General features: G+C 50.3%; 2 protein-coding genes across 11 annotated transcripts in view; both read left to right on the forward strand.

Moving 5' to 3' along the window:
- The window catches only part of CELF1 (CUGBP Elav-like family member 1), a 69634-nt gene extending 61944 nt beyond the window's left edge, over positions 1–7690 (forward strand). For 9 of the 10 annotated variants that reach the window (XM_081798098.1, XM_081798103.1, XM_081798102.1 and 6 more), the window contains 3 exons: positions 600–743; positions 1204–1370; positions 4677–7690. In XM_081798098.1, the coding sequence (XP_081654224.1) occupies positions 600–743; positions 1204–1331 (272 nt within the window). In that variant the 3' untranslated portion in view covers positions 1332–1370; positions 4677–7690. Of the gene's footprint in view, positions 1–599; positions 744–1203; positions 1371–1457 lie in introns of all 10 variants that reach the window. The other variant, XM_081798101.1, reaches the window with a different exon arrangement.
- A 10541-nt stretch (positions 7691–18231) lies between these two features.
- Positions 18232–27969, forward strand: RAPSN (receptor associated protein of the synapse). Its single transcript, XM_081798110.1, has 8 exons — positions 18232–18849; positions 19347–19685; positions 24442–24600; positions 25128–25226; positions 25303–25425; positions 25937–25990; positions 26998–27197; positions 27660–27969. Exons 1-8 carry the CDS (start codon positions 18595–18597, stop codon positions 27730–27732), a joined length of 1302 nt encoding a protein of 433 aa, XP_081654236.1. The 5' UTR covers positions 18232–18594; the 3' UTR covers positions 27733–27969.
- The last annotated feature ends 21 nt before the right edge of the window (positions 27970–27990 follow it).

Consider the following 27990-nt stretch of genomic DNA (forward strand, 5'->3'; position numbering starts at 1 on the left):
CCAGTAGTTTCTAGCACAGTTTTGAAACCTGTTTTGTTTGTAATCTCTTTCTACCTCTTTTTCTGTGTTTCTCTACAAGGCTTTAGTCTCCGGTTTTATTGCGCCACACACAAGTCTGCCTACTTTATTGTCCTAGCACTCACTCCTCCCACAAGGTCGAATTCTGATACCCCTCAATGGGAAGGAGTCTGTTTCAGTGATCGCTCTTCAGTTTCCTGTTTTGTATTTGGAGAATCTTTAGTTCTCCAAACGAATCTGTTTGTTGGGATACAGACAGGTTTTGTTTTTTGTTTTTTTAAGATTTATTTATTTGAGAGCGAGGGGGAGAGAGAGGAAGAGCAGGAGGAAGGGCAAAGGGAGGGAATCCTTAAGCAGACTCCCCGCAGAGCGCAATGCAGGGCTCGATCCCAGGACCCTGAGATCATGACCTGAGCCAAAATCGAGAGTTGGCTGCTTAACTGACTAAGCCACCCAGGTGCCCCAGGATCCAGACAGTGTTAACGCAGGTAGAAATGAGAAACAGTGGTACCAGGGTTGGGGCGGGTGGAGAGGGGGTAAGCTTGACACTGATGCCTTTTCAATCAATGGGTATTTTGAAGGTCCAGAGGGAGCCAACCTGTTCATCTACCACCTGCCCCAGGAGTTCGGAGATCAGGACCTGCTGCAGATGTTTATGCCCTTTGGGAATGTCGTGTCTGCCAAGGTTTTCATAGACAAGCAGACAAACCTGAGCAAGTGTTTTGGTATGTTGGCTTCTCTTCTGGTGTTGGGAGGGTTAAGTATTGTTACCACTGAGAATGAGAAGGGGCTGATGATAGCAGGAAGAACTGGGTTTGAGTTTGGGTTACTGTTTAACTCAGCCTTGGGCAGACATCATGACCTCTTGTTGAGCCTCAATTTTTTCATTTCTGTAGCAGGGATGGTGGGTTTCTACCCACACTGTTGTTCCACAGGTTAAAAAATAATAATAATAATGTATGGAAATAGCTTGGTCAAAAAACTTAAAAGTGCCACGTAGATGTCAAGTGGTACAGTTGGGAACCTAATCTATCTCATGTGATGTAATTCCTGGATTGCTTGTCCCTGCTGAGATATTTGGGATATCAGACTGTGCTCACTCATAAGGTATCTCCTGTGTAAGGAGGACCCAGAATCTCCTTGCCTCATCATGCCCCTCCCCCTGGGTTCTGCTTGGACACACAGGTTTTGTAAGTTACGACAATCCTGTTTCGGCTCAAGCTGCCATCCAGTCCATGAACGGCTTTCAGATTGGCATGAAGCGGCTTAAAGTGCAGCTCAAACGTTCGAAGAATGACAGCAAGCCCTACTGAGCGTGCTCCCCTCTGAGACTGGAGTGAGAGGGTCTTCTGGTAAGTGGGGGAGGAGCACCCTTAATGATTCGAAGCCCTAAGGCTGTGTGTTGACAGCCCTGGACCCTGACCCCCGCCACTCTGCAGGCACAGCTTTGCCCTGAAGACTCGGCTACTGCCTTCTGTGGGAGTTTCGCTTCGTACAGAGGACGAGTTTGTGCTTTGGTTTCCAGTGTTTTACTTTGGAGTTTAGGTGCCATATCCTAAGTTTTTTTCTTTATTTAAAGTTTGCTGTGTTTGTAACCAGTGTGTGTTGAGAAGGACCAACATCAAACCGCCCTGGGGGAGGAGGGGGAATGGAGAAACATTAAAAAAAGAAGATCAGAGCTTTCCTCAAACTACCCCAAGAGAGAGGACTGAGTGAAACCAAAAACTGACCCCAGAATCTACCTTAGTGCAAGAGTGGGTGAAATAACTGGCGCCCAAGAGCCTTGGGGGGCGGAGGCAGGGCTGCCTTTGGAGGTGAGGAGAGTTGACCCACACCCACTGGCCCCGGGAGCTGGAGGCTGGAGCACCTCCCTCGCTGCCTGCTGAGTTCTTGCCACCTATTTTGCAAGATTTCTGCTCCTCTTTCCCAAGAAGGGGATGACAGTTCTCTGGGAATAAAGCACCTGTTAAATTAGCCTGACATATGCAAAAAGCAGGGAGACGTCCCCCATTACCAGCTTTTCCAGCCATCCATTGGTGTTGGATTGGCTCTGCCTGGCTGGTGGCTGGCTGTTAGGAAGAAGCAGCCAGTCAGGTCGTTTTTAGTTTATTTCAAGACCACATGGCCCATTTCTAACAGGTCCCTTTAAACAAGGCCTCTAGGGAAGACACTGTCTGGTTTCTTTCCGTGTAGTTGACCACAGCAGAGAGTGTCACTTCCATCCCGAGGCACAGTTTTTTCTTGAGGGTAAATCCAAGAGAGGGGCTTATAGTATCCAGCTGAAGGGGGCACCTCTCCCGAGCAGAGTGATCGAAAGCCATCGAGTTAGGGGAGGAGGAGCCTGCTTCTTGGTGTACCTGAATCAGAAGGTCTCTTTAAGCCAGAGTGCTGCATTTGTCGGTGGCCAGCACTAACTACTTAAAAAGATGAGAAATCTGCGCCTGCCTCCTTGGTTGAGGGGTCCCAGATGTAGTATTCCCCCCAAGGCAGGCCCCTCTTCTAACCACTCCAGCCCCTTCTGCTCTTGGGGACAGAGGAGACAACAGGACGTTTACAGCCTCCATATGGATTTAGTGTTCATTTACCTCAGTATTACCATGTTCATTTTTGTCCTCGTGCTTACAGTTAGCTCCCTGCTGCCTCCCACAGGTCTTACTCCAGCCCTTGCCTGTGACCCACACAGCCTCTGGGCCCTGCCTCAGCTCCAAGAAATGCTGTGGGGGTGGAGAGCCAGAAAGGACGTGCTGTTGGGAATGTGCATCTGGGCAGAGGTAGCCCTGTTGGGATCTGACTCTTAGCCAAGGCCAGGGACTGGGTCCCTGGGATCTTCAGCCTCACAAGCATCAGTCCTGACCCCTAGCAGCAGAGATGAGATTCAAGGGGTTGGTTTGGTATTAAGTCAGACTGGGGGGGCTCTTTCCTTGTCACGCTGTCCGTTTGGGTCACAGACAGGGATTGACCATCTTGCTGTTGTACAGGTAGTTTGGTGGTGTTGGATTATCCCATTGAAGCAGGGACAGCTGTTCCCTTCTCATAGTGATATCTTGGGTCTGTTGTCCTCTAAGAGACGTGAAACATACTTCTTAAGCTGAACCACGTAAACTTGAATTCCGCGCACTGGGAGAAATGTGTCCTGTGTTTCAAGGATAAAACTGTTCCAAAGGCTTCCAGGGTCATGATGGGATTTTTTAAATAAATGCAAAAAATAAAAATAAAAAAGAAAAAAGAAAAAAAGAAAAAAATGCTAGGTTGGGGAGGCGCTGTTCTGAATCCCAACCGGCTGGAACCAAGAATGTCGTTTCTATTTTTATAGAAGTTTTATACAGCTCCGGGGTGGAGAATATTTATTACCTAAATTATATCTCTGGAAAAGGCCAGGATTTTGTAGAATCCAGAATGTGATTGTTGTACACACAGGGTGCTGTGTATGATTGAAACTACTGACTCTCTGTGGCCCGTTTGCAGCCCAGCTAATAATCTGCCAGAGGGGAAGGAGTTAATGCTGTGAATTGGCAGAGGAGAGAGCTGTGCTCCCCAGGGTGCTGCCGGTGCTGCCATAGCCGACCTTCTGTTCCGTCTTCCTCCTTGGCCATCGCGGGGTTTTCCAAAGCCCAGAACTCCACTCCCTTCCTTCGCTCTCTCCCCTCCCCCTCCTCCCCCCATTTCACTATTACTTGTCCTGGGCTCTGGGACCTTATGAAACGCCTTTTCGGGTAACATGAAAGGCAAAGGTGCAATCAGCCTGCCTTTGCTAGCAGACCCAGAGGTTCCATACCTGCTTGTGGGGTTCTCTTTCTAAAAGGGGTTGTGTACCACAGCAGGGCCCTGGGCTGCCGTGGCGGCCAGCTGGTGAGACCAGGCGCTTCTCTCTGTTGTCCTCCCCCTGCCCGGTGAGTGCGCACAGTAGCGCTGCCCTTGAGCACAGTTCTCTCCCCAGGCCAAAGATGGTTTGTGAAGAAGCTGCTCCCCTACAAGTCTCATGGTGTGGAAGGGTTCAGCTCGGAGAGTGGAGACTAGCAGTCAAGTCTTAAGCAATCCTTTTCTGTTGTGTGGGGGTTTCACCTAACATAAATGTGTTTTCTGCCTATAGTTTTGTTTCTTACTGGGTTTCATCATGAAATTGATTTGCCTTGAGTGCAGCCAGACATTGTCTCCTGGGTCCCACATGAGTGGCCAGGGCCTGCGTGGAAGCTAAGAGCTTGGATTTCTGGAAACACAAGGCCATCCCCATTGAACTGAGGGGAAATCCTGGCCCTCTCCCCTAGAGAGTTCCCCCCACCCCAGCCATTGTCTTCTACTTTCTCCTGGGTTTGAGGAGGAGAGAGGCTGGAGCTCTGTTCCACCAGAGACCTATCTTCTTCTCCCACCACGGACTTGTTGGGCGCCTCAGGGGAAATCCAAGCCTTAGGTTCCCTTCTGTCTCTGGCACTTGGATGTTTTCTTGGTGTCCTCCATGTCCTTTTTGACTTTTCCCTGTGTCCATTGTTAGCATGTGCAAAAGTTCCCTGTCATTACCCAGCCCCCGCCCCGCCCCGCCCGCCTCCTCATTTCAGGGCTGTACACAGTGAGTGTTCCTCTTCTCTCTCTCTCTCTGTTTGGATGTATTGCTCTGTGTAACTCAGTGGGTCTCCCTCTTTCTGGTTTGTTTTTTTTTCTAGATTCCTGCCGTTTGTTCATCGTTGTGCCTAAAGCATGTCGATGTGGCGTCAAGTACATCGTCCAAATCCCTGTCTCTTCAGCTTCTCTGATGCTTGAACTCTCACCTTTGACCTTGTGTTGACCTTTGATGCTGACGTGTATTTTTATTATGTTTGTTTCTTTCTTTGTTATTTCTTTTTTCTTTTCCTTTTTTTTTCTTTTGTGCTGCCAAATTGGTTTTGCTAGAACGACTGCTGAAGGGGAAATATTTAAACTTGCATTTGAATATAAAAAAAAAATCTATTTTTCTAGAACTTCATAAGATAACCACTTGATTTTGTGATTCCAATTCTTTGTAACTGTCTTCAGAGCAGCCCTACTAGCACATACCGCGTGGTGTTTGTATTTCTGTGAACACACAGCCAGTCCGTTTCTAGGCTTTGTTTCTCTCTGTGCTTAGTTTTAAAGACAACTTTGAAGTAAACAATGAAATAAAAGATGTCACTAAAACCTTTGAGGCTCCTGAGCACATTTTGCTGATAGTTTGTGGGGCTTGAGGAGACTGCATGTGTTCTTTTGTTTTTCTGAGTTCTCAACTGCAGAAAACACCTGAACCCCCTTTCCTTTTTGACCGCAGGCTGCAGTTTTGGGCCCCAGCCAGCCCTTTTTCTTTTTCTTTTGTGGTTCTTCCCTGGAGTGACTCTGCAGGGAGCCTTCAAATCCCCCTGGCCCCTTCCCCTCAGCCCTGCTGTGCCCACCTCCATGCTTGTTCCTACAGTCTCCACAGCAAAATGTGATGCTTTGATTTTTTGTTTTTGTATTGTTTTGTGTTTTTGTTTTGAATTTTTTCCTTTCCTACTAAGATTATGCCCACAAAAAACAAGTTTTGCATGTTTCCTGCTGTTTCTTCACACCTTCGTATATATCACCTTCACCTCTCTGTTTTCTATAGTTTGTGCAAAAACTGACCGATTTAAAAGGGTTTCAAAGAAGCTGTTTTAAATTGTTGCGGGGTTGATTATTTTTTTCAAGATTGTATTGTTTTATTTTGAAGTGGCAACTTTCTCCTCTTTTGCCCTTAGAGCGTTTGCCTGTGCACTTAGACTGTCACCTCATGTGGCCTCCAGGCCTCAGTGGGGCCGGGGGGAGGGGGCCCCCAGGAGGCTGGCTGCTCTGCTCAGACATGGGTGGGAAGGGGGCCTGGAGAGGCACAAGGAGCAGAGGTAGAACCCAGAAAGTGGCTGCGGGGGTGGGGGTAGGGGGCGGGCAAGAGGCTTTTAGCGCATTAGGGGTAGTGAGCGCCCCTCAGCCCCGAAGAAGGAGGGTGCTCTTAACCGCTCAGAGGAGGCCATCCGTGTACTGAGCGGCAATATACCTGCCCGCGCTTCTCCCTAGGTGACAAGCACAATACTACAGTCTTCACACTGTTTACAGCCCTGGCCACCAACTACCCCACACTGGCTCTTCACCACAGCTCTGCTCTTGCTTAGCTAGTGGGGTCGGGGGGAGGGCAGGGATCTCTTTCTTTCTTTTTTAATTGAGTGAAGAGCCAAATAGCTACTGTCCCTGGGTGCCAGGCAAGCCAGTTCCTTGGTTCCCTGAAGGGAGCTTGCTCTCCTCTCTTGTGGCACCATCCAGCCTCAGGGTCTTAGGGACTTTTGAGTAAGAATGTGAATGGTGGAGGGAGAGGCCAGAGGAGACAAGAGGTCACAGGATGGATCTGTGGAGGTAAGAGGTTGCAGAGGGAGGAGTTTGTGATGGATTCCACCCAGACCTAAGGTGCTGGTGGGTGGGAGAGCTGGGAAGTAGGATTATCCAGGGAAGGGTGAAGAGGGGGTAGCCGAGGGTACTGGGAGGGGAGGGGGGTGGGGAAGGTAGAAGCACTGTTAGCATCATCCACGCAGGGGTTGATGAAGGAAGGGATCCTGGCAGAATTTCTGCCCTGGGACCCGCAGGTTGCCTAGTATTATGCTGGAGGCCACTCTTACTAGGAAGAGAGGGCAGCCAGATGGAGGCCCAGTGCATGGTAGGTTGCTTAATTTCCTGGAAGGGGTGATTGGATGGAAAGAGGCCAGGAACCCCAGCCTGAGCGAGACTGCCGTGCACCCCACAGTCTGACTGCACAGAGCCGCCTCTGTTGGCAGAAGGCCCTGAGGCTCCCCTTCCTGTGTATTCAGAATCCGTGTTTGCCAATCTATTTTGCTTTCAATTCCAAGAGGAGCTCTGGGAAAACCTGTGGATAAAACCAAATGCCAAACGTTGGACGTTGTTTCCTTTTCCTTTTCTCTCTCTGATTGTTTTAATTGTTCTGTGGTGGTTTTAATGGATTTGAGACCCTGGAGCGGCAGCTGCCTTTCTGATTTCCAGCTGCTTTTTGTGAATAATTTAAAAAGAAAAAAAAAAAAGAAACTTTACATTTTGGAGACAAACCTGTGTGAGTTTTTTATTGGTACAAACGTTGTATTTAACACTAGGGGTTTTGTACAGTTTTTTGCCTTTTCTACTAGAAAACAATGTAAAGTGATTTCACAATGTGAAGAGAAAAAAAATTGCCACTATGACCAAACGCACAGTCTGTTCTGCAGCAACAACGGGATTCAATCAACTCAAAGTCGTGATTCAGCCGTAGAAATGCTTTTCCTTTACCTTGTTTGAGCTTTTCCTTTCTTTCCTGTTTTGATTTGCAAAAGAAAATGTCTTTTTTGTGTGAACTTGTGTTGTACTATGTAGAAAATTATGGATTTTACTTTAATGGTTTAAAAAAAAAAAAAGGCAAGAAGAGCCTTTGTTGCTTTTCTGACTTGATCACAGAGTTTGTGTAGTGGATTAAAAAAGAAAAAATTGTTACAAGTTTGGAGCAAGGGAGTATGTGTTTAAAAGGAATCTCCTTCCTTTTTTGTGTGTTTTTCCTTTTGTCCCAATGAGGAACCTAAATCTGTTTTAATTGCACAGACACACGGACAAAAAGTCATTTTGTATCTGCCAAGTGTGGTACCTTCCTTTGTTTATTTGCTATTAAACTGTTTGAGAAGAACTGATGTTGTCTGCAGCGTTTTTATTGACGGTCGGGGTGGTCAGTAGGGTCCCTGGGGCTGGTGCGGGTTGGTGGCATCCCCGAGGAAGGGGTGGGGGTCCTGGTAAGGTTTCAGTTTGGTGTGCCAGTTTATGAAACTGAACTCACCTTAAGGCTCCTGCAAGAACATCATTTCTCCCAGAAAACTACCTTCTCCATCATCCTCCATTCTTCTAACAACGTCCCTGCTGACACAGGAGCACCTTCAAACTTTTTTGGCAACCTTCATTTTTGTAATGCTTCCATTTCTAGCATCGTGGCTGCCACACTGCAGAATTGCCAACTTGTGAGTGCACATCCCCTCTTGGGGCCTTTCATGCTCCACCCACTTTCCCCCTCATCCTGAGCTCAGAACAAGGTCACAGAGGGCATTTCAAAGATTGCGTTTACTACTCAGTAATTCTACATCAGTCTCCAAGTGAAGCCCAACATCTGAGCCGCCTCTGGCATCCGAGAGCTGCAGGCTCAACACTGGGCTGGGAGTGTTAGAGGCTTGCCACCAGCACGTGGGCTGTGGGGTGGGGTGGGCCAGGCCTCAACCTCCTCAGAGTCCCTCTCTGTGGGGTGTGTCTGGAGGAGCATTTCTCAGTGGCCGTTGCACTGAGTACTAGCCCAGGAAATGTTCTGTGAAGTAAGAGTTCTGAACGCAAATGCATTTGGGAATAGTGCTTTCTCATTTGCTTTCATTAAAAATAAGTTTGTTTTTTTAAAGGTTTGTTTGTTTATTTGACAGAGACACAGCGAGAGAGGGAACACAAGCAGGGGGAGTGGGAGAGGGAGAAGCAGGCTTCCCGCGGAGCAGGGAGCCCGATGTGGGGCTCGATCCCAGGACCCTGGGACCATGACCTGAGCTGAAGGCAGACGCTCAACGACTGAGCCACCCAGGCACCCCCATTAAAAATAAGTTTAAAAGAGGGCGCCTGGGTGGCTCAGTTGGTTACGTGTCTGCCTTTGGTTAGGTCATGATCCCAGGATCCCGGGATCGAGCCGCGCATTGGGCTCCCTGCTCAGCAGGAGTCTCTTTCTCCCTCTCCCTACCCTCACTCATGCTCTCTCTGGCTAGCACTCTCTCTCAAGATCTTAAAAAATATTTTTTAAGTGGAAACTTGGTATTACTCTGTAGTAATTATCCTAGCTAGTGTTCATTGTTTACCACAATCCAAGTGCTGTGGGAAACACTTGATACCTGTTACATGTTTTAATCTTTATAACATCCCTGGGAGGGAGCTACTGTTCCCATCCCCATTTTGTAGATGAGCAAACTGCTGAGGTTAAGGGAAATTGGGTTGGGGCGCCTGGGTGGTGCAGTCGGTTAAGTGTCTGACTCTTGGTTTCAGCTCAGGTTGTGATCTCAGGGTCGTGAGGTCGGGCTCTGCGCTGAGTGTGGAGTGTGCCAGAGATTCTCCTTCCTCTGCCCCTCCTGCTGGTGTGCTCGCTCACTGTCTCTCTCTCAAATAGTAAAAAAAAAAGGGGGAGGGGGATCGTGTTGCCTACTAGAAAGTGGTGTGCACTGAGAATCAAACCAGGTCTGCCCACCTCCCAGGCCCTTTCTCTTAACCATGACTGAGGAGAAAACGCCAGAAAAGCAAATAGATGTGCTTTAGTTAACCTGTGCCTTATCACACGATTGCACAGCGTCCTCTAGGCTCTAGTGAAGGGAACCTGGGGGGCCTACAACTCGTGCGGCTCCCTCAGGTGGTGAAGCATTGCAGCCTGGTCCTCCTTCGAGCAGCTGTCTTGGTGTAGAAGGGATTTACTGATAACTCACTGCACCCAGGTAGGTGGTCAGCACGATCCATGAGGTGTCACTTCCTGTGAGGAATGGGGTGTTTCCTGCGTCATTCCAGCCACTCAGGTCTTTCCTGGATCTGGTACCACCTAAACTATCCTTTACCTTTTTTTTTTTTTTTCCTTTGTGGCAAAATACATAGAACACAAGATGTTCTTAAACCCCTCATGAGTGGATCATTCGGTGGTATTCAGCACATTTACAGTCTTGTACAATCACCACCACCTGATGTTTTAAATCAACTTGAAATGCATCTATTTCAACTTCACCTCATTCTGACCATTAATATTTATGAAATCACAAGTTTGGTATTTTGTTTTTAAATTGTACATTAATTATATGTGTTTAAATGCACATTAAACTGCATAACCAATATATATATGAAATGCCCATAAGGCGCCTTCTCAAAGAGGTCGTTTTACATGCTGGGAAATGGGGCCAAGATGGAGAGTCAGGGGCTTTGAGGAGTCCCTTCCCGACTTGTTTCCTCTGTAAGGACAAGGTGGTTGAACCTGAAGTTCTCTCCCATCCAGCACAGATTCTTCTGTCACTCAAGAAAAAGATGGCAGGTCTTGCCTTTAAGTCTTTGCCTTGGGACTCTTGTTCTCCTGAGATAGAACTTGGTATAAAAATAGAATGTGAAGGGCGCCTGGGTGGCTCAGCTGGTTAAGCGTCTGCCTTCGGCTCAGGTCATGATCCCGGGGTCCTGGGATCGAGGCCCGCATCGGGCTCTCTGCTCCTTGGGAGCCTGCTTCTCCCTCTGCCTCTCTCTCTCTCGGTCTCTCATGAATAAATAAATAAAATCTTTAAAAAAAAAAAAATAGAATGTGAAGTACAACTTACATCTTTCAATGTGACATCGTACTTAGGCTGTTGTTTCTCTTCAAAATTTACCACAAAGAATGTGCCCAAAGTACTGTTTTTTAACCTTTTAAAAATGTAGGCCTGTGCACCTTTATAATCATACAGCTTTGTCTGAAACTGTTTGTATTCCATTTTGAAACCCACATGCAGTCATCTTTTATTTTTGATTTGATTCCTCAGCACCTAGTTGTTGCCCCACCCCTGGTTCCCGGCTCACCACAGAGACAGCCCCTGCGTCGGCTTTCCCGGCCAGCCCGCGGCTGCCCTGACGCTCCCAGGTCTTCCACACGCTGTGTCCCCTGAGCCTCTCAGTCCCCGAGGAAGAAAGGCATGGGGAAGGAAACGAGATCAGGTTTGTGACTTCACCGCTGGGAATGTCACACTACTGTCTGACAGCGTTGCCCTTCCAGGAGGGATCATAGATGGCTTTTTCTTGCACCTTCTGCCTTTCTCAAGCATCTTCCTTCTCTCTCAGGAGTCCTTTCCAACCCCCACCATCTGGTGTTTAATTTCTTCTGCATACATTGACTTTCTCTTTTCCTGGTAAAGGCTTCAGCTCTAGGGACGGCTCTTGCTTTCTTAAATCAAAGTCAGAGTCTTGGGAGGGGAAATGGAACAAAGCCAGGGCTTTAGGCCTGCCTGCATCCGCACCAACACCCCCCTCCGCCGCTGAGGGGGTCCCGCTGTCCTGAGGCCTTCTGAGGTTTTGGTGTTTTTAACCGCTACCATTCACCCACTTCAAGGGGACAAGTCCTTGCATTTTAGCGTTGTGCAACCATCACCACAACCTAATTTTAGAACATTTTCATCACCCTGAAAAGAAACCCCGTACTCATTAGCAGCCACTCCCCTTCTCACCTCCCTCTCATTCCCAGCCCCTGGCAACTGCGAATCTCTCTGCTCTATAGATTTGCTTATTCTGGACGTGTCCTATAAATGCAGTCATAGAATATGTGCCTTTTGTGTCTGGCTTTCACTTAGCCTACCTCCCAAGCCATGTTCTTTCCTCCCCCTCCTTGAAAGCAACTCCACAGCCCTAGGCTTATGCCACCCGCGGCTGCCATTCCTGGTCCTTCTGAGCGGCCTCGTCGCAGTCCAGCCACGTTCCTGCAGCCCCTGTCCCTTCCCCTTCTCCAGTTGCTCCTGTTTACCTGCTGCACCACCTGCCTCACCCTGCATCTGGCTGTCTTCGGGACCTGTCTGCACTGTCCTGTTTGACCAGCCACTAGCCACTATAGCTGTTTAACTAAGAACTTTCATTCCTCACTTTGGCTACGAAGCTCCATGTGACCAGGGTCTACTGTACTGGACAGTGCGGGGCCTAGACCATTTCCATCATGGCAGTCAGCTACAGTGGTCAGGACCGTTCTAGATCTTACTCTACATTTAAGAAGACAAAATAGGGGCGCCTGCGTGGCTCAGTAGGTTAAGCGTCCGACTCTTGATCTCGACTCAGGTCTCGATCTCAGGGTTGTGAGTTCAAGCCCCACATTGGAGCTGTTCTTCTCGTCCACCCAGCACCTGGCAGCATAGGAAGGTAGAGACTGCAGCACAGGGAAGCTACAGTCCTCGTCACATAGCCGTAAGTAGGAGAGTTGGGCTTTTAACCCAGGCCAACCTGATTCTGAAGTCCTGCCGGACTACATTCCTTTGGGAGGGTCTAAGGTGCGCCCTGGTTTAAATTCCACCTCTAGACTGGAGCTGCACGAAGGCAGGGACTATGCATGTCTTGTTCCTCGCTGGAGCCCTAGGGGCTGGCAGGTAATCAGTATTCAGGAAACATTTAATGAGTAAATGAACAGATACCAAAAAATGATAGTTGCTTTTGTTCAAGAGCTTCCTGATGTGCTTCCCCGCACCCCACTACATTAGAGTTTGATTTAGAAATTTCCATCCACTCCAGAAGAAAGGGAATAATTTCATACCTTGTTTATAGATTGCTAGCCACCAGCCAATACCCGAGTTCTCCATAGGCCCTCAGTGGCCATGTAACAAATGACAGCCAAGTCCCTTAGAGCCACTTCACAGGAATTCTAATACAACTTCTGAGGCAGCCATGGGGGGTGGGGGGGGCGTCCCACGAGGAAGTTGGTACCAGACCCTGCTTGGCCCTATGCTGCTGGAGAGCCCCTCTGGCAGTCTGGGAACTCCCCAGAGAGGGGCACCTGCTTGCGGTCCTCCGGCCTTGAGAGTGCCACCAACCCAGTCATCCTGAAAGTGTGCCCGAGTCTCTCTCTCTCTCTCTCTCTCAAATAAAGCTTTAAAAATTTCATTTTAGGGTTTGAGGGGTTTTTTAATGCAAAACATTAATATAGTTATATAGAAGAGACTTTAGAGTATGGTGGGAAAAGCTTTGTACCGGAGTCTCTTAATCTGGTTATACCACCAGTCCCTGTGACCTTGGGCAAGTGACTTGAATCTGTCAGCCTCAGATTCCTCATCTGCCAAATGGAAGTGAAAACACCCACCCACCAGAGCTGGGAAGATGAGAGATTGGCTCAGGGCCGCCCCTGGCAGACACTTGTTCAACTTGCTAACAACCCTAAGTATATAAAAGTTAAAAGTGAGCGTTTCTCCATCCCACAGCCCATTGATAACTGTTAAACAGATGGGGTAAGTATGCTTCCAGAATTTTTCTCTCTATATACAAAAAAATATGTACATACATAATTTCTGTTAATAAAAATGAGATCATGCCATAATGTACAGAATGTTCTTCATGCATTATTTCAGTTACTATGTCATGGGCGCCCTTCCATCTGGGTATGTACACCAGGATCTACAACTTTCATTTTTAGAGGCTATATGGCATGTCATGGTTTCTTAACCACTTTCCTACTGGACATAGATTACTTCTAGGTTTTCCACTCTTAGAGACAGTAAAAGCCAATTCCGGGAAGGTTCAGGAGGCCCATTATAGGGGCGTTAGTTCATTGACTTGTTTTCTTTCTTTCTTTCTTAGATATTATTTATTTGAGAGAGAGCGAGCAAGAGAGTACAGGAGCATGGGCAGAGGGAGAGGGAGAAGGAGACTCTCCCACCGAGCAGTGAGCCCAACGTGGGGCTCGATCCCAGGACCTTGAGATCATGACCTGAGCCGAAGGCAGACACTTAACCGATTGAGCCCCCCAGGTGCCCCCCCAGGTGCCCCCAACGACTTGTTTTCAAAGCAAGTTCTTGTTTTATCTTTTCATTTGGTTTTCATAGAAACCTTACCAGAGAGCTGATAACCCCATTTACAACCAGGAAAATGAATTCGTCGAGAGGGACAAACTGCCCAAGGATCCCACAAATTGTGGCAGAGGGGGCCTGGGACAGTCCCCTCAGCTTATGTTTGTTGTGCTTCTGGAACAGGTGATGCAAGTGAGTGGAAGGAGGCCCATATAAGATGACAAGCGACACTTGGCTTCAGTGTCAAGGCGAGAACAGTGGGAGCAAGATGGGGTCTGGACTGCACAGAATCCCAGGGCCCGGTTTGCCTGAGCCTCTGGTCTCCAGGAGAAGCAGGAAATGCAGAGTTTTGCCTGTAATCTCCCAGGTGACAGATGGGGCCCAGCCAACACACAGCTCTTCAGCACTCACATGCCACAGGGAGACACAGTGACCCCCTGCTTCGGGCCCCAACTTAGATTTTCTACTTTTGACTGGAAAGCAGGGGTCTAACCTGCGAGGCCTGTAGCTGGTACCTAACACAGACGGAACTTGGTAGAAGGCTCTGTGCCCCTGCATCGTACCCCGTGGGAGGTTAAGTGGCCCAGAAAAGACCATTTGATTTTGTGGCTTGTCCTTCCAGCTTCCAGGGGCCATGTGTCTGCCCCCACTGCCAGGCCCCGGTGAGCAGGCTTGACTCTTGAGCCTCTCCTTAGCCTTCTTTGTATACAGTTCTCCCGGCCACCCTGACCAGAGCCTTGGCTAAGGTTCCCAGGGAGCTTGTGTGTCAGGTAAAGATCACTGTGATTTCTGAAAATGGCTCCCATTCCCCTTTACTTCTCTCCTTCTCCCTCCTCCCTTTTGGGAACAGTATTGTGGTTAAGAGTGGGACCCCTAAGTCACATTGCTCAGATCCAGTCCCTGCTCTGTCTCTAGCTGTGTGGTCTTGGGCCGGTCGTGTTACAGCTCAGTGCCTCAGTTTCCTTATCTGTAAACTGGAGGAAATTAATTAGCTTGGAAAATGTCAGCTGTCATCTGTTGGTCTCTCACTTTTCCAGGGGCTGTGCAGGTACTCAGGGTACAAAGACAAACCATAGCCCTTGCCCTAATGGAACATGACCTTGACATAAGTGTGTGCAGTCGTCAGCAAAGAGCTGACTCTGGGGCAGAGGAAACCTTTCTCCCGTCAAGTCTCAAGTTTTGAGATCATTTGAGTTGCCAGGTACCCAAAAGGCTTCCAGACTCCTTTGGGGCACAGATGCAGGCTGCCCGTGTCCTTTCCTTCCTGCCAAACTCAGGTCTGGACTAGTGAGTGGGAGAGAATCTGCGAGCCCTTCAGCACTTCCCGAGTGGGCCCAGCTTCCTTCCCCTCTGGAGGTTTACTTTCACGAAGAATCCACTTTCCCAGATGAGAGGAAGAGCCCAGCCAACTCCCCTGTACCTCTCGCTCTCGCCCCCTTTCCCAGCTCCCTGGGGTGGGGGTTCAAGAGCACTTCCCCCTGGGGAGTCCTGGTGGCCTTGCCCAGTCCCAGGGGTCTACTTCTAAATCCCCTCCACCTCTGCTGACCCTTGACGCCTGAGCTGGCGATGTGCCCCCTGCTCCAGATTGCCCCTCTCTGGACCTGCTTTGCTCACAATAAACAGGAAGCCATCCCTGCCCGGGGCTGGGGCAGGAGGTCATCGCAGATCGGCTGGGAAGCCTGCAACAGTGCGCTTTAAATTTCAAAATTAGACTTTTGTTCCTCCCCCTTTTCCCATTCATTCGTTCAGCACGTGTATTGAGTAACCCCTGTGTGCCCGGCCTTGCTCTGGAGATAGTCAGTGGTGGCTGAGACGGTCACTGCCCACACATTTGAGTAGGGGAAACCGATGTTAAGCAAACAACCTATTGATGACTATAAAATTGTAGAGAAAAGTCTTGTATCAGAATGGAATGTAATTCTCCATGAGAGTATACTAAGCTGGCTCACCCTAACTAGAATGTCACTGGGCAGAATGTTGGGGTAGGGAGGAGGAAAAGAATCAAGACATACAAAGGCCCTGGGGCAAACAGCTTGGCAATTCCTCAGAAGCTGAACACAACAAAAATGAAAGTAGGAAGATTTGTACATGAATGTTCATAGCACTGTTACTCTCTACAGCCAAAAAAGTGAAACAAACCCCAAATGTCCACCAGCTAATGAATGGCTAAATAAAATAGATCCCTACAATGAATACTATTCAGCCATAAAAAGGAATGACGTACTGATTTACAGTATGGATGAACCTTGAAAACGATGCCAAGTGAAAGAAGCCAGTCACCAAAGGCCACGTATTTACTGAATGATTGCATTTATGTGAAATGTCCAGTATAGACAATTCCATGGAAAGTAGATGGGGGCTGCGGGGTGTATGAGTTTGCTCGGGCTGCCATCACAAGGTACCAGCAGGGCGCCTGGCTCGCTCAGTGGAGTGTGTGGCTCTTGATCTCGGGGTTGTGAGTTTGAGCCCCACGTTGGGTTAGAGATTGTATAAATAAATAAACCTAAAAAACAAAACAAAGTACCACACACTGAGTGGCTGAAACAATAGAAATTTGTTTTCTCACGGTTCCAGAGGCCGGAAGTCAGAGATCAAGGGGTCGAGAGGGTGGATTCCTTCCAAGGCCTCTCTCCTGGGCTTGTAGAAGGCTTGTCCTTTTCCTATGGCTTCACTTGGTTTTACGTTGTGTGTCTGTGTCCTGATCGCATGACACTAGTCATACTGGATTAGCACCCACCCTAATGACCTCACTTGACCTCTTTAGAGACGGTGTCTCCAAGTACATCCCATCTGGGGGTTAAGAAGTCAACATATGAGCCTGGGTTCCTCAGTCAGTTAAGCATCTGCTGTCAGCTCAGGTCGCGATTCCAGGGTCCTGAGATCAAGCCCCACGTCAGCGGGGAGCCTGCTCCTCCCCCGCCCTCTGCCTGCCACTCCCCCTGCTTGTGCTCTCTCTGTCAGATAAATAAAATCTTAAAATACATATATGTGTGTATATATATGTACATACACACAAACACACATATATACACATACACACACTCAGAGGAGTCTCTGAGGATTTAAAAACAAAAACAAAAAGGAATTCAACATATGAGCTTGGGTGGCTCAGTCAGTTAAGCGTCTGACTCTTGATTTCGGCTCAGGTCATGATCTCAGGATTGTGAGATGGGGCCCTGTGCACTGGGCTGCGTGTTTAGCAGGGAGTCTGCTTGAGATTCTCTCCCTCTTCCTCTGCCCCTCCCCTGGGTTCATGTGTGCACACTCTCTTGTACTCTCTCTCTCTCTCTCAAATAACTAAAAAAATCTTTTTCTTTTAAAGATTTTTATTTATTCATTTGAGAGAGAGCGCAAGAGAGCACAAACTGGGGAGAGGCAGGGAGAGAGGGAGAAGCAGACTCTCCGCTGAGTGGGGAGTCCAATGCGGGGCTCGATCCCAGGACCCTGAGATCATGACCTGAGCCGAAGGCAGACGCTTAACCGCCTGAGCCACACAGGCACTCCACTAAATAAATCTTTAAAAAATAAAAAAAGAATTGGGGCACTTGGGTGGCTCAGTCAGTTAAGCATCTGCCTTCGGCTCAGGTGATGATCTTGGAGTCTTGGGATGGAGCCCTGCGTCGGGCTCCCTGGTTATTGGGGAGTCTGCTTCTCCCTCTGCCCCTTCCTCCATGCATTGTCTCTCTCTCTCTCTGTCTCAAATAAATAAAAAGAATCTTTAAAAAGAGAATTCAACGTATGATTCAAAGAGGACACCAATTCAACTGTAACGGGAGGAATGCAGTGACTGCTCATCAGTATGGGGCTTCTTTTTGACATGGTGAAAATGTCCTGGAATTAGTGGTGATCAATGTACAAATTTGTGAATGTACTAAAAACTCTGTCCACTCTGAAAAGATGAACTTTGCCCTGGGGCAAGAAGGAGCCTGGTGTACAGAGAGGAAGGAGAAAAACGGGGGGAGACGAGCTGGTGGAGTTGGGGCCCCATTCCCTAGGGCCTCTCAACACTAGGAGCCCCCATATTTCAGGAGTCTGCTCCCTGCATAAGACTTCGCCCTTCTCCACAGTGTCTGGCATTAAAGCGCATTTTTTGGGACCCTTTCAAACTGGGATAGGGGTTGGAATTAGGACACTTCTTAACCCTCCAGGGGTCAACTCCTGTCCCTGGTGGGCAGTGGGCCGTGGAGCAGTCGGACCCAGCTCGGGATGACCTCTTGCTGTTCTACGTCCTCTTCAGCTAGTAAGTCCTTAGTTCTAACAATCCACTGCGGTAGGTAGCAGTACGCTCTTGCCCAAAGTCACACGGCCCACACAGCTAACAGCAGAGTCAGCCCGGCTCCAGGGTCCGTGCTGTTCCCTACTACCCGATGCTGCCTCAAACAGCCCTCTGAGTCAGGGTTTATTAGCCTATTGTTATCCTCATTTGACAGATGAGGAAGCTGAGGCACAGAGAGGTGAATGACTTGGCTTGGGTCATACTGTGAGCTAGGACGAGATGTCGGGAATGGTGTGGGCATGCGCATGGGTAAGAGCCCTCGGTGCCCGGTGCCCAGCGAATCCCAGACACAGAGCCTGGGGGAGGGTAGGTCTAGGGGGAGGGTTGTGATGGGGAGAGGCAGGGCTCAGGGCTGGCCACCTGCTTCACTTCCTCCCTGCTTCCTCCAGGCCCTCAGCCCGTCCCTGGGGGCGGCTCCTTGGCCAGGCTGCCAGGAGGGCCCACACTGCCAAGGGAGGTCGGGGCCAGTGTTAGAGGTGCTGAAGAGCCACCAAAGGGGGTGCCCGGGGAGCAGGGTGCCTGCATCCTTGGGAAGCCGCCTCCCAGCTTGGGGGTGGGGGCGGCAGAGGCCCGCGTGACAGTGTGGCTGACATTCCTCAGCGGCCACGTGGCCCCAACTGGCAGGGACAGCTGCGGCCGGTGGCCGGACCAGCTTTGTTCCCAGGGTGGCGCCCGCTCTCCATCCAGGCCCTGCTCGGCTCCTGCCTGGCACTGCTCTCCTTCCTGGGGCTCCGTGGGCAGCTGACCCTGGGGTCCCCACCATGAATGCCTAGAAGCCCAGAGCCACCGGGGTCTCTCCGTCCTCAAGCGGCGCAGGGCTCTGGAAGGATGGGGCAGGACCAGACGAAGCAGCAGATCGAGAAGGGGCTCCAGCTGTACCAGTCTAACCAGACGGAGAAGGCGCTGCACGTGTGGATGAAGGTGCTGGAGAAGAGCGCGGACCTCGTGGGGCGCTTTCGCGTGCTGGGCTGTCTGGTCACTGCGCACTCGGAGATGGGCCGCTACAAGGAGATGCTAAAGGTGGGCCCGGGCTGGCCACCCCCGGGCTTCGGACCCTCCCGCCTCCTCAGACACCCCCATGTCCCACAGGCTAGCAGCCCAGCCCCGCTGGGGCTCTGAGTCCGGTCGAAGGCCCTTGTGGCCTTGAACTTTGCTCTGAGACCGAGACAGAGCTTCTCACCTTCAGGGTTCGAGAATCTCCAGGCCGGGTCTCGGAAGCTAGGTTCCAGCCTTCCTGTTTGGGGTGCTGAGTCGGAGCCTGAGGGGGCGTGAGCTCCAGCTTTGGGGCTGGGTGGGTGGGTGGGTGGTGCGGGTAGGCTGGGGTCGAAAGGTGAAGGCTATGGGTCCGAGCGTGGCTCCAGGTCTGACGCTTCTAGCCTATGGCTGGGGAGCAGAGAACTCATCTGAGGCCTTGGCTGGAAGCTCTGGGTCCGAGGCCTCGGCTGCGAGGCAGGGAGGAGGCCCGGGTCCGAGGCTCAGAGTCCAGGCTGACCGCACTGCCCTGACCCTCCGGGCAGTTCGCTGTGGTGCAGATCGACACCGCTCGGGAGCTGGAGGATGCCGACTTCCTTCTGGAGAGCTACCTGAACCTGGCACGCAGCAACGAGAAGCTCTGTGAGTTCCACAAGACCATCTCCTACTGCAAGACCTGCCTCGGCCTGCCCGGCACCAGGGCAGGCGCCCAGCTCGGAGGCCAGGTCAGCCTGAGCATGGGCAATGCCTTCCTGGGCCTCAGCCTCTTCCAGAAGGCCCTGGAGAGCTTCGAGAAGGCCCTGCGCTATGCCCACAACAATGACGATGCCATGCTCGAGTGCCGTGTCTGCTGCAGCCTGGGCAGCTTCTATGCCCAGGTCAAGGTGGGCCGGGGCCCCGGGGGCGGGTGGGGGAGGGCTCGGGTCCCCTGACACCCTCTCGCGAGCCGCACTCCTCATTCAGGACCTTGCTCAGTCCTCTCATGTAGGAGAGTCTGAGAGGGAAGACTCCCCCAGGAAGGTAGAGACTTACCAGGAAGGGCAGGGCCAGAATTCAAACCCTGGTCTGTCTGCCTTCCTGGGGAAATGGGAGGCTCCTTCTGAGGACTGGCCATGAACCCGTACTGCCCTGTGTTTGCTATGTGGTCTTGGCACCTCTCGTCTCCGAACCTTGGTAGGTACATCTATAAAATGAGGGAGGGTAGGGCCCACCTTCCAGCACGGTTGTAAGGACTCATTCATCAAGTATTTATTGACTCTTTATGCCCTGCTCCGTGGGCTTGGGAGGCAGGGAAAACAACAGCAAAGCCCGTGGCCTTGTGAAGCTTGCATTCTAGTAAGAGTCAAATAAACACAATCAGTAAGTCAATCACATAGCGTGCTAGAAAGTGCTTAGGAGAAAGGAAAGCGGGAAAAGGGGGTGGGAAGTGCCAAGGATGGGGTGTTGCAATTTCAAATCAGGTGATTGGAAGGCCTCATAGAGGTGTTATCAGTCTGATGATTGGAAGCACAGGAGAGGGTGAGCCATGCAGAAATCTGGCAAGAGCTTGAAAAAGAGACAACAGCTAAAGCAAACCCCTGCCCTGGGTGAGGAGGGGGGCATAGCTGACCTGTTCCAGGGACGGTGGAGGCCAGCATGGCCGCAGCAGGTGTGTGAAAGGGGGTAGGAGGTGGTGAGAACCAAGAGGTACGGGGGCAGGGGAGAAGGCAGATCAGTTTGAACTGATGGAGCCGGTGACCGACGGCTGGTCGAGTGTTTGTTCTCCTGGGACCCCCTAGGCATCCAGGCTGTGCTTGGCCCATGGGGGATGTTGATGCCCGGCACACAGTAGATGCTTAATAAAATCTTGGGGTAAATGGGTGTATAAATGCTGATGAATCAGAGGTGGGATGCGAGGAAATGAGAGTCATCCAGGACGACACCGAGGATTTTGTTTGCAGCAACCACACATAGGAAGAACCCACTCAGTGAGACTCGCTAGATGGGAGAGGGATAGGGTGTTTTAAAACCTTCTTTATTCTGAAGACAATTAACCGTACAGGAAAATCGAAAGAATAATATACTGAACCTCCATATCCCCACCACCTAGATTGAACAATTATTAATATTATGCCATATTTGATTTACATATTTTAACTGAAGTGTTGTGACATGAAATTATAGACATCATGATATTTTACCCCGAAGTAGTTCAGTATGCATCTCTGAAAGAAAAAAAAAAAGACATTTTCTTATATAAGGACACTTTCTTACATAATCACAATTATCTCTTGAATTTCTCTGCTTATCTTGAAAACACGCCTCTACCCTCGGCTTCTATAAATTGGAACACAGACATGAGGCACATGAGCAGTGGGCATTATGTCTCCTAAAGTCTCTTTCAGTAGATTTCTCCCGTCCCCTTTATTTTCCAGGATTTATCTAACAAGGCAGACTGATTGCCCTGTAACAGGTTTCATCTCATGTCCCATTGCTCCCGCAAGGAGTCACGTGACTGGTCCCCCCACCCCCACCCCCCGCCCGCTTTGCTCCCAGCGAACTGGAACTTAGTGATCAGGGAAGACTCGGTCACACCTTTTTGGTGAGAAGATTATGTAGGCGCTGCTGCCTGCTTCATCACATCCGATAGAGGGGGCGACAACCCCATCCCTCGGTTTCAGGGTTAGTGTTTTTTCCTTCCCTGACCAGCAGGTGAACTTGGGGGGCGTGGCGCTCCGGCCCCCTGTGAAAATTCAGTTCCGCGGCCACAGTTTCCATAATGGATTTAGCATCCAGTGATGCTTGTTGCCCGAATCAGTTCTCTTATTTCGACTGTAAGGAAATGGCGATTTCCAAGTTCTACCTTTCCTTCTACAGTTGTTGGCTGGAATTTTCTCTAAGGAAGAACGCTCGCCCGTCAAATGGGGCTGGTTGGCGCCTCTGAAATGCAGTTCCTACAGAAAAAACGGGGTACTTTTTCCTTTCCTTTAGTTCCCACTTTGATGATGAGGAGTTGAAGTCATAGCGGCCTCCAATGATCATACTTACCTGGTTTGCTTTCTTCTTTTGGAGTACCGTTATGAAATCCTGGATTTTTTTTTTTTTTAAGTATTCGGTCTTCTTCAGTTAATTGCAATATTGTGCTTTGTGATGCTCAAATTATCTTAACTTCAGTTAATGGAATTCCTTCAATAAGTCTCCTGTGTCCCTTTGGAGAGACTTCATTTAAACACGGAAAGTGTTCTTGTTTTCTGCAATGATTAAACTGTCCCAGGCTCCATTTGTATATTCCCTGCCCCGGACCTGCAATCAGCCATTTCTCTGGGCTCTTTTTGGTGGGAAATTTTATTAAAGACCAAATGTGGGTTCTCAAGGTGCTCATTGCTACTGAGAGTTGTGATGACTTCTAAATCTTTTTAGTTGCCAAGACAACTGAAGTTTATGCTAATATTTGCAATTCAAATCTAATGTTTCAGGATTTTCCTTAATTTATTTTAATCTTGATTCTCTTTTCTCTTAGACTGAAAATGTTGGCTTTTAGCAACATAATTACACATTTATTTTATTCTACAAAATACTTTCCAAAGACAATACCAATATTACTTAAAAAAAAAAAGACAACTGAAGGAAGTTTAAGATTTCTTTGCCTTTTGTTCTTTTGTCTTTATCAAATATCCCGCTATGGATGAACTGCCCAAGGACATACATTCCAAGGTCATTTGAAATAATTATATTTTTCTATGTGGTTATATTACTATAATGCAATATAATACATTATAATGTAATAATATCTTATAGCATTATATTTTAATAGTATATTATTACATTATACTAATTCTATAATTAAACTTATAATTAATTAATTATATTAATATGATGATATGCAGTTAGGGTCATTTATTTCCATTTTCTATTTTTAGGGTTTTAAAAAAATAAAAAAATTTTGAAGCTGTAGAACATTTACATGGCTTCAAATTTAAAAAGTGCGTCACACTGGGGCGCCTGGGTGGCTCAGATGGTTAAGCGTCTGCCTTCGGCTCAGGTCATGATCCCAGAGTCCTGGGATCGAGTCCCACATCGGGCTCCCGGCTCAGCGGGGAGCCTGCTTCTCCCTCTGACCCTCTCCCCTCTCATGCTGTTTCTCTCTTGCTCGCTCTCTAAAAAATAAATAAAGTCTTTAAAAAAAAAAAAAAAGTGCGTCACACTGGGATCGAGCCCCGCATCGGGCTCCCTGCTCGGCGGGGAGCCTGCTTCTCCCTCTCCCTCTGCCTGTCTCTCTGCCTACTTGTTCTCTCTCTCTCTCTGTCAGATAAATAAGTAAAATCTTAAAAAAAAAAAGTGCGTCACAAGGGGCACTGGGCTGGCTCAGTTGGTGGAGGGTGCAACTCTTGATCTCAGGGTCGTGAGATCCTGCCCCATGTTGGGCATAAAGATTACTTACATAAATAAAACCTTAAAAAAAAAGTATGCAACAAAATTTGTGAGGAACAGGTTTTTATTGGGGTTATCGAGAGTTCTCTTTTGGTCTCATATTAACTTGGAGATGCTTGTTAGATATGAAGTGAAAGATCAAGCAGATTTTCTATGAGAAAGAACAGAGCAATGAGGTTATAGCTGAAGGGGACATGAGATCAAAAGAAGGTTGTTTGAAATTGATTTTTTTTTTTTTAATGAGGCAAGAAATGCCAGAATGTATTTGTACGCCGATGGGAATGATTGAGTGGAAAGAGATGGGGGCGGGGGGCACCTGGGTGGCTCAGTCTGTTCAGCGGCTGCCTTCAGCCCAGGCCATGATCCCAGGGTCCTGGGATCGAGCTTCCTGCTCAGTGGAGAGTCTGCTTGTCCCTCTCCACCTGCTTGTGCTCTCTCTCTCTGTGTCAAATAAATAAATAAAAGCTTTTTTAGAAAGTTCTTTAAAAAAAGAAGAAAGAGCCAGGGGATTTGTTCCCGAGTCCCGTGGAGGGACTTCCATCTGTAGGAGCAGGGAGTCCTCCTCCAGAGTGGCAGGAAGAAGGCAGAGTGGTCCATATCGAGGATTTGGTGGAGAAGGCAGTAGTCCTCTCTGACTCTCTTCTGTTTTCCCTGTGGAGTATGAAGCAAGGTCATTAGCTGATAACAGACAGGTAGAAAGAGCTTTTGGAGGTTTGAGGAGAAAGAAAGGATGAAGGAATGATTTCATTGCCTCAGTGAGTCTGTTCCAATGTTCTTTGGAGCAGACTGTGCTGGCAACCAGTCCCTGAGCCTTTGGTGAGCGCCTGCTGCTGGGTGCCGGGGGGCAAACATTAGCGGGGGGCCTGGTACCCCCCTTTTGTGTGTCTCTGAAGATAAGGGGCCCAACTGGGACGAAGTGAGAACAGAAGCCAACTGTATTTTCTTGCCTTCTCGTTCATCCCTTCATTCAACAAATATTCACCATGCATCTACTAAGTGCCAAGAACTGTGCTAGGCTCTTGGGATGCATCCGCGAACCCGATGAAAATTCCTAGGTTCACGGAGCCCACACCTTTTCAGCGTCTCTTCCTTCTGCCTGGATCACTCTTTCCTGGGACACCTGAATGAATGAGCGAACACCGGCGGGGCCCTGGAGCCCTTGACTTAGGGGCAGCTCCGGCCATTCTGTGGGCCCCTTCTTGTCCCACCTCCTCCCTGTGTCCCCCGCAGGACTACGAGAAAGCCCTGTTCTTCCCCTGCAAGGCCGCAGAGCTCGTTAGCGACTATGGCAAAGGCTGGAGCCTCAAGTACCGGGCCATGAGCCAGTACCACATGGCTGTGGCCTATCGCCTGCTGGGCCACCTGGGCAGCGCCATGGAGTGTTGTGAGGTGGGCCAGGGGGGAAGGTGGGCAGGGGGAGGGTGGTGGCGTGGGCTCGGGTGTCCTCCTCCCACATCAACCCACTTAGGGCCCCAAGATTTGCCTTTGGCCCCCTTCTCCATGTGCCCCGAAGGATGCGTTTGTTCTGCCCACTGCCCTGCCCCAAACCTCACTCCCTTCCAGTCCATTCTCAGGGGGAGGGACTTCCCTCTGCCCTCCCCCCATACACACTCTCTGTGGGGCACTTTCAGTAGGAAGAAAGCCGGTCTCTGGAGTGCCACTGACCTGGCTTCAAATCCTGGCGTCGCTACTTACTAGCCAGGTGCCCTTGGTCAAGTCACTTCTGTCCACTGGATGGGTGTGGTGAGGCCTCAGTGGTTCCGTGTGTGGGGCCTCGGCACCGTGCTAGGTCTGTTGGGCTCCGAGGACGTTGGCGATCCCTGGGCTGCCCTGTCAGAGGGGCCCACTGAGTAATGACACCCCAGTGGGGGGGGGGGGCAGGTGTGCAGGCCTGAGCTGCCCGCCTGCCTTCACAGGAATCTATGAAGATTGCTCTGCAGCATGGGGACCGGCCACTGCAGGCCCTCTGCCTGCTCTGCTTTGCTGACATCCACCGGAGCCGCGGGGACCTGGAGGTAAGGCCCCTGGGGTGCGGAGGGAGGGCTTGCAGGTCTGGTCCAGTCTGACTGCACCCTCCCCCCGGCTGTGCAGACAGCCTTCCCCAGGTACGACTCTGCCATGAGCATCATGACGGAGATTGGAAACCGCCTGGGGCAGGTGCAGGTGCTGCTGGGAGTGGCCAAATGCTGGATAGCCAGGAAGGCGCTGGACAAGGTGAGATGGGGCTGTTCCCGATAGCCCCCGGTTCTCCCCGGTGCTCCCATTTGGAGCCAGTAGGTCAGCCAACACTCTGTGGGGCTGGTCCTGGGCAGGACTCTTTCAGACATTTTGTCTAACATCAGCCTCACCCGAATCCCATGAGCTGAGTACATTCCAAGCCATTTTCCAGACTCAGAGAAGGCCCACGACGTGCCCAGACCCACAACTAGTAAAGGGCCAGAGGTGGGTTGGAACTCAGGACGCTTTAACGGCTTTCACGATTTCACAACACCCAATGAGACAGGAATATTCTTCCCATTCTGTATCTGAGTAAACTGAGGCAACAGGTAACTTGACCACACAGCTCTGTGACTGGGCTCCAGCCTCCTTTTGCTACCTTCACACGCAGGGCAGCTGCCCAGCCATGATGTCCTCCCCAGGCCCGCCCCTCCCAGCCCCTTCCTTTCCTGTGAGCCAAGGCCTTGGTCAGCTCTGCCTGCAGCCCTGGCCTGTGCTTGCCTTCCAGGCTCTGGATGCCATCGAGAAAGCCCAGGACCTGGCCGAGGAAGTGGGGAACAAGGTCAGACCTGATTCTGTCTTCTGGGTCTGGAGTCAAGAGCCCAAGGTGGGATCTCGGGTGTGTGGAGAGGGCTTCCCTGAGCCTGCACATGCCCTGAGCCCTTCTGGATCTCCAGGAGCTGCCCCCACCCATTCCCACACCCTGGCTATTTCTCTTCCACCCACAGAGCACTTTGGAGGGCAGGGCAAGAATTCTGTAGCTCAGAGGACATCAGAATTCCTCAGAGCTTCTTGATGGTCATTAAATCTCCCAACAGTGGGTCCACTCACTAAGAGCTGGGCACACACAGGTTCTTCTAGGTATTGGTCCCACTCCTCACTGTCTCCCTGCAAGGTGGGCACTGCAAGCCCCATTTTACAGGTAAGGAAAGCGAGGCTCAGAGAGGTGCTCCAGGACCCACACTTTGTACCTGGTCTGTCTTAACTCCAAAGCCCGTGGTCCTCCCATAGTGTCTGTGGCCTCTCAAATTTAATAGTTATATCCAAACCTTTAAATGTTGACAATAGGCTCAGTGTTTCTTGAAGCCTTCTAGAAGATACGAATTTCTCTGGAATCCAGTGCACAGCCCAACTAAAATGCCAAATAGATTATAGCCACTCAGTTTTACCCAAGTATCTCAGGTTGGTCAGAAATGCTGATGAGCTGTTGTGTGTATTTAATTAACAAAAACAGGAGAGCAAATTAATCATTATGGTGTCAATGCAGCAGATCTGGTCAATAAAATCCTTCAAAAACATGGGGTTCCCAGCTAGTTCTAGGGGTGAGCACCAACTACCTCACCACCACCCCCCATTCTGCGTGGGGGAGAAGCCAAGGCCCAGAGAGGATGGGACGGTTTTCCTAGGCCCATCAGCGACGCAAGAACGCCGCCAGGACCAGACCGTGTGTGTCCTGACTGCTCGGTGGGCCCTCTGGGACGGCTTCTCGGGCTGGGCAAGGAGGGAGGCTCACCAGTGCTGACGTGGTCTTGTCCCCCACGCCTGCTCTCCGGTCCCTGCTGGCCCCAGCTGAGCCAGCTCAAGCTGCACTGCCTGAGCGAGAGCATCTACCGCAGCAAGGGGCTGCAGCGCGAGCTGCGCGCCCACGTCGTGCGCTTCCACGAGTGTGTGGAGGAGACCGAGCTCTACTGCGGCCTGTGTGGCGAGTCCATAGGCGAGAGGAACAGCCGGCTGCAGGCCCTGCCATGCTCCCACATCTTCCACCTCAGGTGAGGGCTCCTGGCCGGTGGGCAGGGGGCACCCATGGTCTCTTCGGGGTACGCTAGGGCCCCAGCTGCCCTAACCACAGTAGTAACACTGAATGTAGCGCGCTCTGCGTTCTGAGTGTTCTAGAAGCTTCCCCTGTGATAACTCATGGAATCCTCCCAGTAGCCCTATGAGGTGGCCATCATTACTCCCCCCAAAGAGAATTCAGAGAGGCCTCTCAAAGGCCATGAGATTCAGACACCCAGGGCTAGACCTGCGTCCATGCCAACCTCCTCACTCCTGACCTCCTGGAAAGCCCAGGACAGAGTGCTAAGGGCAAGCAGGGCCGCCGGGAGGAGGCTGGGAGCCCTACCCTCCCCTTTGACACTGTCCCAGCTCCTGCAGAGGGGAGGGGAGGAGAGAGAGCCCAGGCCCAGGATGGAAGCCTGGGTTCAGTGAACGGACAGAGTCCTTTGCCTCCCAAGGTGCCTGCAGAGAAACGGGACACGTAGCTGCCCCAACTGCCGCCGCTCATCCATGAAGCCCGGCTTTGTGTGAGTCCCACCAGCAGTCTTGGGCTTCTGCCTCACTTCCCCCTGCTCCTTGTCCATCATCATGCTGGGGGCCCCTGATTCGCCCTGCCTTGGACCCTGTTTACTCCTGGGGCAGCCGCCAGGGCCTCCTCCAACCTGTTGGGGCCCAGGACCCGCCCACCTGTTGTTCGTCCAGGCTCCACTGCCCTCCCTGCCTCTTTGTACTTTGCTCTTTGTAGAAAAATAAACTGTTGGTACCTGAGCCCAGCGATTCTGACTCTTT

Source organism: Leptonychotes weddellii, chromosome 11, assembly GCF_054177405.1.
Source record: "Leptonychotes weddellii isolate Sample4059 chromosome 11, ASM5417740v2, whole genome shotgun sequence".
NCBI lineage: Eukaryota > Metazoa > Chordata > Mammalia > Carnivora > Phocidae > Leptonychotes > Leptonychotes weddellii.